Source organism: Chiloscyllium plagiosum, chromosome 9 (genome assembly GCF_004010195.1).
Source record: "Chiloscyllium plagiosum isolate BGI_BamShark_2017 chromosome 9, ASM401019v2, whole genome shotgun sequence".
Lineage (NCBI taxonomy): Eukaryota > Metazoa > Chordata > Chondrichthyes > Orectolobiformes > Hemiscylliidae > Chiloscyllium > Chiloscyllium plagiosum.
In genome coordinates this window covers 70716521-70727490 of record NC_057718.1, presented here as the reverse complement: position 1 = coordinate 70727490, position 10970 = coordinate 70716521, and the positions used below count along the sequence as shown (strand labels likewise).

Here is a 10970-nt window from a genome sequence, read left to right as displayed (position 1 = left end):
CCCTATTCTCTCCCTAGTTACCCTTTTGTCCTTAATATATTTGTAAAAACCCTTTAGATTCTCCTTAATTCTATTTGGCAAAGCTATCTCATGTCCCTGTTTTGCCTCCCTGATTTCCCTCTTAAGTATACTCCTACTTTCTTTATACTCTTCTAAGGATTCACTCAATCTCTCCTGTCTATACCTGACATATGCTTCCTTCTTTTTCTTAACCAAATCTTCAATTTCTTTAGTCATTCAGCATTCCTTATACTTACCAGCCTTTCCTTTCACCCTGACAAGAATATACTTTCTCTGGATTCTTGTTATCTCATAATGAGGAGGGACTGGATGTCCATGATGAAGATGAGGTGTTGGTGGCCGGGGAATTGAAAGTCCATGGAGGAGGTGGAGGGTGTGGATAATGCCTCAAAAGTATATGGGGAGTTCCTAGACCAAGGGGGACTGGACAGAGTTGAAATAAGCAGAGATGAGCTGAGTAGTGCTGGAGGAGGTGGAGACAAATCAGTTGATTGGGGCAGTCAGGTTTGTGGATTTTGGGTAAGAGATAGAACCAGGTAGTGGGGGATGGGAAATTATGAGGTTGGAGGCTCTGGATGGGAGATCACCTGAGGTGATGAGATTGTGGATGGTCTTGGAGATGATGGATTGGTGATGAGAGGCGGGGAGAAAGTGAGGACTGCAGATGCTGGAGATCAGAGCTGAAAATGTGTTGCTGGAAAAGCGCAGCAGGTCAGGCAGCATCCAAGAACAACCAGTACCTACAACAACTCCAAAGCCTCCAGAAACAGACCTCCCTCCGGATCCTTCGCTCCACGCTTGCAGCCATGCGCTGCTACCTACATTCCCTGCAATTTGACCTACCCCAGCTCAGGACAACACTCTTACAGACCTGCAAAGGACCTCTACTGTTCTTCATCCACAGAAGAATCCATACACTAAACAAACAGTTCTTCCTAACCATATCGGAAATTAAAGACTCCTTGGATGCTACCTGACCTGCTGCACTTTTCCAGCAACACATTCTGATGAGGGGCGGGGTCATGGTCGAAGGGGTGATAGAAGGAGGTATCAGCTCTCCCCAACCCTTCACCCTATCCCAAATCCAACCCTCCAACTGAGCATCGCCCTCTTAACCTAACCTACTTGTCCATCTTCCTTCTCACCTATCTCCTCGACCCTTCCCACTGACTTATCACTATCACCTATTGCTATCCCATCTACTTTACCCTCAGCCCCAACCCCCATTTATTTCTTAGCCCCTGACCTCCTCCCCAGTCTTGATTAAGGGTCCTGCCTGAAATATCAACTCTCCTGCTCCTCAGATGCTGCCTGAACTGCTGTGCTTTTTCCAGCACCATACTCTATCCACTCTAAATAAAACATTGGCTAAGTAATAGCAGTCAGAGAATTCAGATAACGGGGGCATTTTCAGGATGGCTATCTTAACTAGTGGAATTCTGCAGGGATCAATGCTGGAGCCACAATTATTTACAAGATATATTCATGACTTGGATGAGGAAAGTGAATGTACTGTCACTATGTTTGCAGATGACTAAAAAATAAGTGGGAATGCAAGTGGTGAAGATCATAGAATCCCCAGTGTGGAAACAGGCCCTTTGGCCGAACAAGTCCACACCGACCTTCCAAAGAGTATCCCACCCAAACCCATTCCTCTACATTTACCCCTGACTAATGCATCTAACCTACACATCCCTGAACACTATGGGCAATTTAGCATGGCCAAGTCACCTAGCCTGCACATCTTTGGATTGTGGAGGAAACCGGAGCATCCAGAGGAAATTCACACAGACATGGGCAGAATGTGCAAACTCACACAAACAGTCGTCCAAGGCTAGACTAGAACCCAGGTCCCTGGCGCTGTGAGGCAGCAGTACTAACCACTGAACCACCACCGTGCCACCCCATGTTAGAGAGTCCACAGAGGTATCTAGACATTTTAAGCAGTTGGGCAAAGTCTTGGGAGCCGTGGCGTATTGCAGGAAAAGTGAGGTTATGCGCTTTGGTGAGAAGAACAAAAAGCCTGAGTATTATTTAAATGGAGAAAGATTGCAGAAAGCTCTTGGACAGAAGGATTTGGAAGTCTTCGTGTGTAAGTCTCAAAAAGCTAGCATACAATTTCAGCAGGTAATAGGGAAGACTCATGGAATGCTGTAACTATACAGTTCACGTTAGGCCTACTGGAATACTGTGAACAGTTTTGCACACCTTAACTAAGGAAAGTAATACTGGCAATGCAGGCAATCATAGATTCATAGAATCCCAACTTTGTGGAAACAGACAAATTAGCCCAACAAGTCCACACTGCTCCTCCAAAATGTATCCACCCAGACCCATTCCTCTACCCTATTACTCTACATTTCCCCTGACTAATGCACCTAGCCTACACAGCACTGGCTACTATGGACACTTTAGCAGGACTAATTCACCTAACCTGCACATCTGTGGACTTTGGGAGGAAACTGGAGTACCAGGAGGAGACTCACACAGACACAAGGAGAATGTGCAAACTCGATGCAAACAGTCACCTGAGACCAGAATTGAACCTGTGTCCCTAGCGCTGTGAGGCAAAGTGCTAACCACTGAGCCAGCAGTGATCCCGAGTATGGAGTGATTCTTCTGAAAAGAGATTGAGTACATAGAACATAGAACATAGAACAGTACAGCACAGAACAGGCCCTTCAGCCCACGATGTTGTGCCGACCGCTGATCCTCATGTATGCACCCTTAAATTTCTGTGACCATATGCATGTCCAGGAGTGTCTTAAATGTCCCCAATGACCCTGCCTCCACAACTGCTGCTGGCAACGCATTCCATGCTCTCACAACTCTGTGTAAAGAACCTGCCTCTGACATCCCCTCTATACTTTCCTCCAACCAGCTTAAAACTATGACCCCACGTGTTAGTCATTAGTGCCCTGGGAAATAGTATCTGGCTATCGACTATCTATGCCTCTCATTATCTTGTATACCTCAATTAGGTCCCCTCTTCTCCTCCTTTTCTCCAATGAAAAAAGTCTGAGCTTCTTATAATAGGGTGACCAGAACTGGATGCAGTATTCCAAGTGCGGTCTAACCAAAGTTTTATAGAGCTGCAACAAGATCTCACGACTCTTAAACTCAATACCCCTGTTAATGAAAGCCAAAACACCATATGCTTTCTTAACAACCCCATCCACTTGGGGGCCATTTTAAGGGATCTATGTACCTGCACCCCAAGATCCCTCTGTTCCTCCACAATGCCAAGAATCCTATCCTTAATCCTGTATTCAGCTTTCAAATTCAAAAATGCATCACCTCGCATTTATCCAGGTTGAACTCCATCTGCCACTTCTCAGCCCATCTCTGCATCCTGTCAATGTCCCGCTGCAGCCTACAACAGCCCTCTATACTGTCAACGACACCTCCAACCTTTGTGTCATCTGCAAACTTGCTGACCCATCCTTCAAGCCCCTCATCCAAGTCATTAATAAAAATTACAAACAATAGAGGCCCAAGGACAGAGCCCTGTGGAACACCACTCACCACAGACCTCCCGGCAGAACATTTTCCTTCTACTACCACTCGCTGTCTACTGTTGGCCAGCCAAGTCTGTATCCAGACAGTTATGTACCCCTGAATCCCATTCCTCCTGACCTTCTGAATGAGCCTACCATGGGGAACCTTATCAAATGCCTTGCTGAAGTATCAAATGCCTTGCTGAAGTAGGTTAGACTTGTGGTAGTTGAGTTTATAAGAATGAGAAGTGACCATATTGAAACATAGTAACATTCTTAGTGGGCTTGACAGGGTAGATGTAGAAAGATCCTTTCACCTTGTGGGAGAGTCTAGGACCGGAGAGCATAAACTTAAAATGAGGGGTCACCCTTTTAAGACAAAGATGAGGAATTTCTTCTCACAAATCTGTGGGAATTCTTGAGTCTGAGGGAGAAATATCAAAGAGGAGTGTTCCTTAGCATAAGCAATCTTTGTTCAGACGTCTATTACCACATATGTGGGAGAGGCCAGAGACCACTCCATATCTGGCTTTCACATGGGCCCCAGTTGCCCTCAGATCAGGGACAATGACTGCTTTGAGTTCTCTAGTGAAATACAAGATTTTTATAACTTTTGCATTAATAAGTACATGCAACATTGATGTCATCCACACCTCACCTCCCTCCCCCAAATCTATACATCCAATCCAGTAAACATGTGATCAATGATGGACAACTCTAAGGACAGCCTTAGGTCTGTCTTTAGTCTCTTGATGTTTACCATATACCTCCATCAGCTCTGTTTGGAATCTTACAATGCATCATGGCTCAACTGGGCAGTATGGTAGCTCACAGGGCGGCACAGTGGCTCAGTGGTTCAATTCCCCTCTCAGGTAACTGTCTGTGTGGAGTTTGCACATTCTCCCCATGTCTGCGTGGGTATCCTCCAGGTGCTCCGGTTTCCTCCCACAATCCAAAGATGTGCAGGCCAGGTGAATTGGCCATGCTAAATTGCCCATGGTGTTAGGTGCATTAGTCAGGGGTGAATGTAGGAGAATGGGTCTGGGTGGGTTGCTCTTCGGAGTGTGGGTTTGTTGGACCGAAGGGCCTGTTTCCACACTGTAGGGAATCTAATCTAATTGAATCGAATCATCTGACTGTTTTTTTTCTTTTCCAAACATTAGCCAGCTGCATCTCATTATTTACCAGTAACCTATATAGTTGCTTTTCATTAAGAACTTTTCCAAATTCTTTACAAACTTTAATATGGCAGATTAGGAAGGATATTAATTTCTACCAATAATTGTAAAGATTTTAAAATCAACTCTAATATAAAGTTACTTTAACACAGCTGACAAATTGAGAACACCCCTTCTCTCACTTCAGCCTGAGAGGTAAAACAACAGTTCCTCTGACTTGGAACTGCAGTTTATAACCTCTGCTATTTACATGGTGTAAGTGAATTTTAAACTGAAGTTTCATTTTTAAATAAATCTTTACTCGTTCCAGTATAAGCACTCTCCAGTACTAATTAACTCTTAATGAAATAACATCTATTTGAATCCCATTAATGAGGGTGAAATTCAATCACTTTCCCACTTTATCTAGCTACTAAACGGAACTTATTTAGATTCCATATAACCACATCCTCACTCTGTATTTTGTAATCTGTCTTTGTCGCTCTTCTCTTGATCTTTGAGTATACTTCCATTTCACTTAGGGCCCACTGATTTTTTGGAGGTTGTGTTTACACGATTATTTTATCTTCCCCTAAAAAAAAGAAAATATGACCGGGAGATTAGAATCTCCTCCGTTGAGGACTGACTCTGAGCTGGCTGGCTATAGCCAGTACAGACTGCTGTCAGTTTTTGTTTTTGGGGGACCTCATTCCTGAACTGGATGATCTACACAGCCATTGTGTCACAGATGTACATGAGTTTTCACAAGGGAATTGGCTGTTTGCAGCCTGTGTGTTAATCTTTTCTTTGTGTTGTATTTTGAGAAAAGGACTATGCTGATTTTGTGGCAGGCCTTAGCCCTTGCAGTCTGTTTTTTTAAGCATCTACACTTTCTTTTTTGCATGTGTTTTCACTTTTTGGTGTTTGGACTGAGCCCCTGTGAGTCAACCGCACCTTTCCAGATGAACATTTCCTCTGTGAGTGGGCCTGGGCCTTTGTGGGTGGGCCAGGTCTCTGTAGAGCCTGAACACCTGTGTGAGCTGTGAGGTGAGCATTTGCTGTGTTCAGGAGAGGACTCTGCATACTGGAGAGGACTCTGCCTTTGGTTGGGGACTCTGTTTCTGGTAATGGACTCTGTGTACTGGAGTGGATTATGTTTTTAGCAATTGACTCTGCTTTTTTGCTTGTTGGTTTTAACACCTGCAATGTCTTCTGTGTCAATGGGTCTGCCAGACACTTATGTGAGCTGGGAGGTTCATAGGTCATCCCGAAAGCTGTCACCCCAAGAGCTGGAGGGTGGGCAGGAGGTGAGTAGGCAGCCCAAAGAGCCGGGAGGTGGGTAGGCCATCGTAAGCACTGTCATCCCAAAGGAGGGAATAGGACAGGCTGTCCTAGAGGTGTCTGGAAAGTTTGTCAGGGCGGACCAAGAGCAACAAAGTTTGTAGGGGCAGGCTGAGGGCCGTAAGGCCATGAGCCCTGAGCACCATCGTTCCAGGGAGGTGTAGGGACGGGCTGTCCTAGAGGTGGCTAGAACATGCATTAGGACAGTCCACAGGCAGATGGTGCATAGGGGTTTGTCAAGGAAAGACAAACACCAGCTATGCATACTTGGGAGGAATTTGTAAGAGTACTTGGCCAGGCTCATAAGCTGAACACTGTCGAGAGTGTGGTGCTGGAAAAGCACAGCAGGTCAGGCAGTATCCGAGGAGCAAGAAAATCGATGTTTAGGGCGTAAGCCCTTCATCAGCCCTCTGCTTATCCAGCACCACACTCTCAACTCTGATCTCCAGCATCCGCAGTTCTCACTTTCTCCTCATAAGATGAACAGTAAAGGAATGGACGGGGATTAGTTTCTTTTTCTTTTGTACAAAGTGTTGCTGAGTAAAGCTATAGACCATAAGACCATAAGACTATAAGACATAGGAGCGTAAGTAAGGCCATTCGGCCCATCGAGTCCACTCCGCCATTCAATCATGGCTGATGGGCATTTCAACTCCACTTACCCGCATTCTCCCCGTAGCCCTTAATTCCTTGTGACATCAAGAATTTATCAATTTCTGCCTTGAAGACATTTAGCGTCCCAGCCTCCACTGCACTCTGTAGCAATGAATTCCACAGGCCCACCACTCTCTGGCTGAAGAAATGTCTCCGCATTTCTGTTCTGAATTTACCCCCTCTAATTCTAAGGCTGTGTCCACGGGTCCTAGTCTTTATATTCCAACCCTCTTGAGATAATTGACAACATTGCATTCGCTTTCTTAATCACGGACTCAACCTGCATGTTTACCTTTAGAGAATCCTCAACTAGCACTCCCAGATCCCTCTGTACTTCGGCTTTACGAATTTTCTCACCATTTAGAAAGTAGTCCATGCTTGTATTCTTTTTTCCAAAGTGCAAGACCTCGCATTTGCTCACATTGAATTCCATCAGCCATTTCCTGGACCACTCTTCCAAACTGTCTAGATCCTTCTGCAGCCTCCCCATTTCCGCAGTACCATCTGCCTGTCCACCTGTAGTGAAGGCACTTGCTTTTGACCTTTATTGATTGAGGTAGGCTAAGGGAACTTTGTCATGGGGTTATGAAATGGATGTATTATAACAAGATAGAATATTCATGTTTTGGAGGGGAATTCCTCTCAACTGAAATTGAGTTCACAATGCAGTTTGTCTCAATCCATCCAATTGCAGCTGGTGTATGTGGTCTCTTCCTTTCCTGCTGCACCTCTTCATCATCGTTCTCCTCTTACCTTCCTTCTCACAGCATGGTTTCCATAATTAGTGGTTAGACCCTGGGCAGCATGGTGGCACAGTGGTTAGCACTGCTGCTTCACAGCGGCAGAGACCCAGGTTCAATTCCTGCCTCAGGTGACTGACTGTGTGGAGTTTGCACATTCTCCCCGTGTCTGTGTGGGTTTCCTTCGGGTGCTCCGGTTTCTTCCCACAGTCCAAAGAAAATGTGCAGGTTAGGTGAATTGGCCATGCTAAGTTGCCTGTAGTGTTAGGTGAAGGACTAAATGTAGGGGAATGGGTCTGGGTGGGTTGCGCTTCGGTGGGTCGGTGTGGACTTGTTGAGCCAAAGGACATGTTTCCACACTGTAAGTAATCTAAAATGAGTTGTTGTGGATGAAATAGCATATTACTTTGAACATGGATGCTTGCTATACAGATTCCTCCCTCCACCCCATGTGATTTCAGCAACAAAATTTACAAGTTTTTTAAAGTGTTTAATGCCATATAGTGGATCTCATTGAGGATCCTCTGACCTGCGTGGTGAGATTGCAGATGGGGGTCAAAAACCATGTAGATGCATTATCTCTTATTTCTGAGCAGCCATCCGTTGTATGTCTTGAAGGTGTCAAGACAGTGAACAAAGGGTGAACACATCATGATATTTTCCAGGCTAGTGAGTATTTAAACTTTTGATGTGCCCTCAAACCACCAAACTCTAACCTTAATACAATGGTAGCCCTTGTAGTTCTGACATCACTTCTAATTGGTGTGAGGTGTCTTCACATTGCATTGTCCATGGAACTGTTTTACTCATCCCTCAGAGTTACCCCTTTCTGCTTTCTTCTCCTCTGCTTGAGCATATTGCATGAGGTTACATTAGAGTGGTGCTGGGAAAGCACAGCAGTTCAGGCAGCATCCGAGGAGCAGTAAAATCGACGTTTCGGGCAAAAGCCGTTCATCAGGAATCGGGCAAAAGCCCTTCAACAGTTCAGGATGCTGCCTGAACTGCTGTGCTTTTCCAGCACCACTCTAATCTAAACTCTGGTTTCCAGCATCGGCAGTCATTGTTTTTACCATATTGCATGAGGAAGTAGCATTGCAACAACCATCACTGCACAAATGCAAAGTCAGCTTTTCTGTAATCAGCAAAAGCATTAAAACTTCTCCAGCAACTTAGCATAGTGCTTCAACCAATTCTTTTCTAAGCACAACCGTAAGCACCCCAGCTGCAACTTCAAATTGCTAGAGAAAATAGTTCATCTTGCTTATTTGCTAATGCTTGTTGTTTACGGAATGAATAAGGAAGGCTTTCCTGTACTTTTGTTTTGGCAATTTAATACTTGTCCATTGCAACAATCCATTGAATCTCTGTCATGATCTATCAAAGCCTATTTCGGTGGATGCACTGTCTGTGTAACTCCAGTTGGATGATACTGTGTTTGGTGGTGACATTCATTATCTTACTTGTTGGTGCATCGGCCTGTCTAAGACGTGTGATTGAACCGCATAACCAAGGTGTTATTGTTCTGTTAAGAGCTAAATTGAATGAACTTTGTCAGTACTGCACAACTAATCAAAGCTGATTTGATGACTCTTAGGAAGATAAGCACTCAAAAGGATTCACCAGATCAATGGAGAACTTGTTTTGGTCGCTCACTGGCCACATCAAACGTAAGCAAATTAAGTTACATCTCTAGTTTATTCACACTCCTTTCTTAGAAGTGGTTAAATGTTTCGCTCCTTTCAGCAATTTTTTTGAGCTCATTGACTAGAATTATTGGTCACTCAATGAAACAATAATTCTTTAGTAAAAGCAAAATACTGTTGATATTTGAAATCTGAAACAAAAACAAACGGTGTTTGAGAAACCCAGCACCTCTGGCAGCATCAATAGAGTGAGAACCAGAGTTAACATTTTGAATCTGATATCATATTCTGAGTCATATGGACATGAAACATTATCTCTATGATTCTTTTTGACTATTCTTTGACACCAGGTCCTTCATGATCCCCATCTCCATGAGCAAGTTGACTTCTCCCAGAATTCTCCTCACTTGCTTCTCATCGCTGCTATCTTGGAGATCATTCATTTTACATAAATTTGATACTAGATCCATTCCAGCATCTTGATGGGTTCAGAGACCCTTGAAATTATATGGTCCTTACACTATTCCTGGCTTAATGTTCAGGCTGTTGACTGGAGGGAAAATTTTGAAATATGTAGAGAATCCTGGGAAGGTGAAATGTCATTTCATGATATGCATTGAGACCATCAAATTGCAAAACTGGCCATTTTTTTAGAGCAAGTATGTTTTGATTCTTTGTCTAACACTGCAGTTAGAAAACTGATCAAACAATTTGGTGTATATTTGTGGGTGTGCTGTAATGCTGCATTGGTAAAAACAATGACTGCAGATGCTTGAAACCAGATTCTGGATCAGTGGTGCTGGAAGAGCACAGCAATTCAGGCAGCATCCGAGGACAGGCAAAATCGACGTTTCGGGCAAAAGCCCTTCATCAGGAATAAAGCACCACTGATCCAGAAAATGGGATGAAGGCCTTGTTTAGCTGGGGAGTGGAATATAGGAGCAAGGACGTCTTGTTACAATTTTATAAGACATTGGTTAGGCTACAGAGCACAGTTCTGGTCACCATACTATAGGAAGAATGTGATTGAACTGGAGGAGAGGCAGAGGACATTCACCAGGAAGTTGCCTGGAATGGAAAGTCTCAGTTATGAGGAGAGACTGGATAGGCTGGATTTGTTTTCCCTGGAGCAGAGAAGGCTGAGGGGGTTCTGACTGACATGTACAAAATTATGAGAGGCACGGACAGTGTAGATTGTGAGAATCTCTTCCCCATGGCTGGCATTTCTAAGACCAAATTGCCAGAGTATAATAGGCTCTGGACCAAGTGCAAGTAAATGGGATTAGTTTAGTTTGGTGTCTGTTGGTCAGCACAGACATGGTGGGCTGAAGGGCCTGTTTCTATGCTGTTTGTCTGAGTGACTCTATGATTACACTGAGTGAAAGGTGTGACACGTGAGAGAATACCTGGGGTAGGATGTGTCACACAGTATGACATGATATAATCCGGAATATGTTTGGTGGATTGGAATAAATCCAATAACACACAGTCAGGAATATGCTGCATTCAAGACTGACTTCTGTGGTGGTGGATAGGAAGTGTAGGAGTAAGGAGGTGGGTGGTTGTGGGGGTAGGGAAGTGGGGTTTTGACCAGGCAAAACCCCCACCCCGCAGGAAGAAATATTGTTTGGCAGCTGTCCCACCAGAAAGAACCCTGTCTTACAGCCATTAGATAATGGGGAAGGGAGGGAAATAGCAATGTCGGCGATATCCCCTCTCCGGCCTATCACCCTCACCTTAACCTCCTTCCATCTATCGCATTCCCAACGCCCCTCCCGCAAGTCCCTCCTCCCTACCTTTGATCTTAGCCTGCTTGGCAAACCCTCCTCATTCATGAAGAAGGGCTTATGCCCGAAACGTCGATTCTCCTGCTCCTTTGATGCTGCCTGACCTGCTGGGCTTTTCCAGCAACACATC

The 10970-nt window shown here is 44.6% G+C and overlaps 1 protein-coding gene across 2 annotated transcripts in view; it reads left to right on the top strand.

The window, feature by feature from the left end:
• sytl3 (synaptotagmin-like 3) overlaps window positions 1-10970 on the top strand; it is a 149689-nt gene that overhangs the window by 77771 nt on the left and 60948 nt on the right. For both annotated transcript variants that reach the window (XR_006312555.1, XM_043696176.1), the window contains exon 7: window positions 9005-9077. Coding sequence is in view for 1 of the 2 variants with exons in the window: in XM_043696176.1 (XP_043552111.1) it covers window positions 9005-9077 (73 nt within the window). In the remaining variant the exon portion in view is untranslated. The remainder of the gene's footprint in view (window positions 1-9004; window positions 9078-10970) is intronic.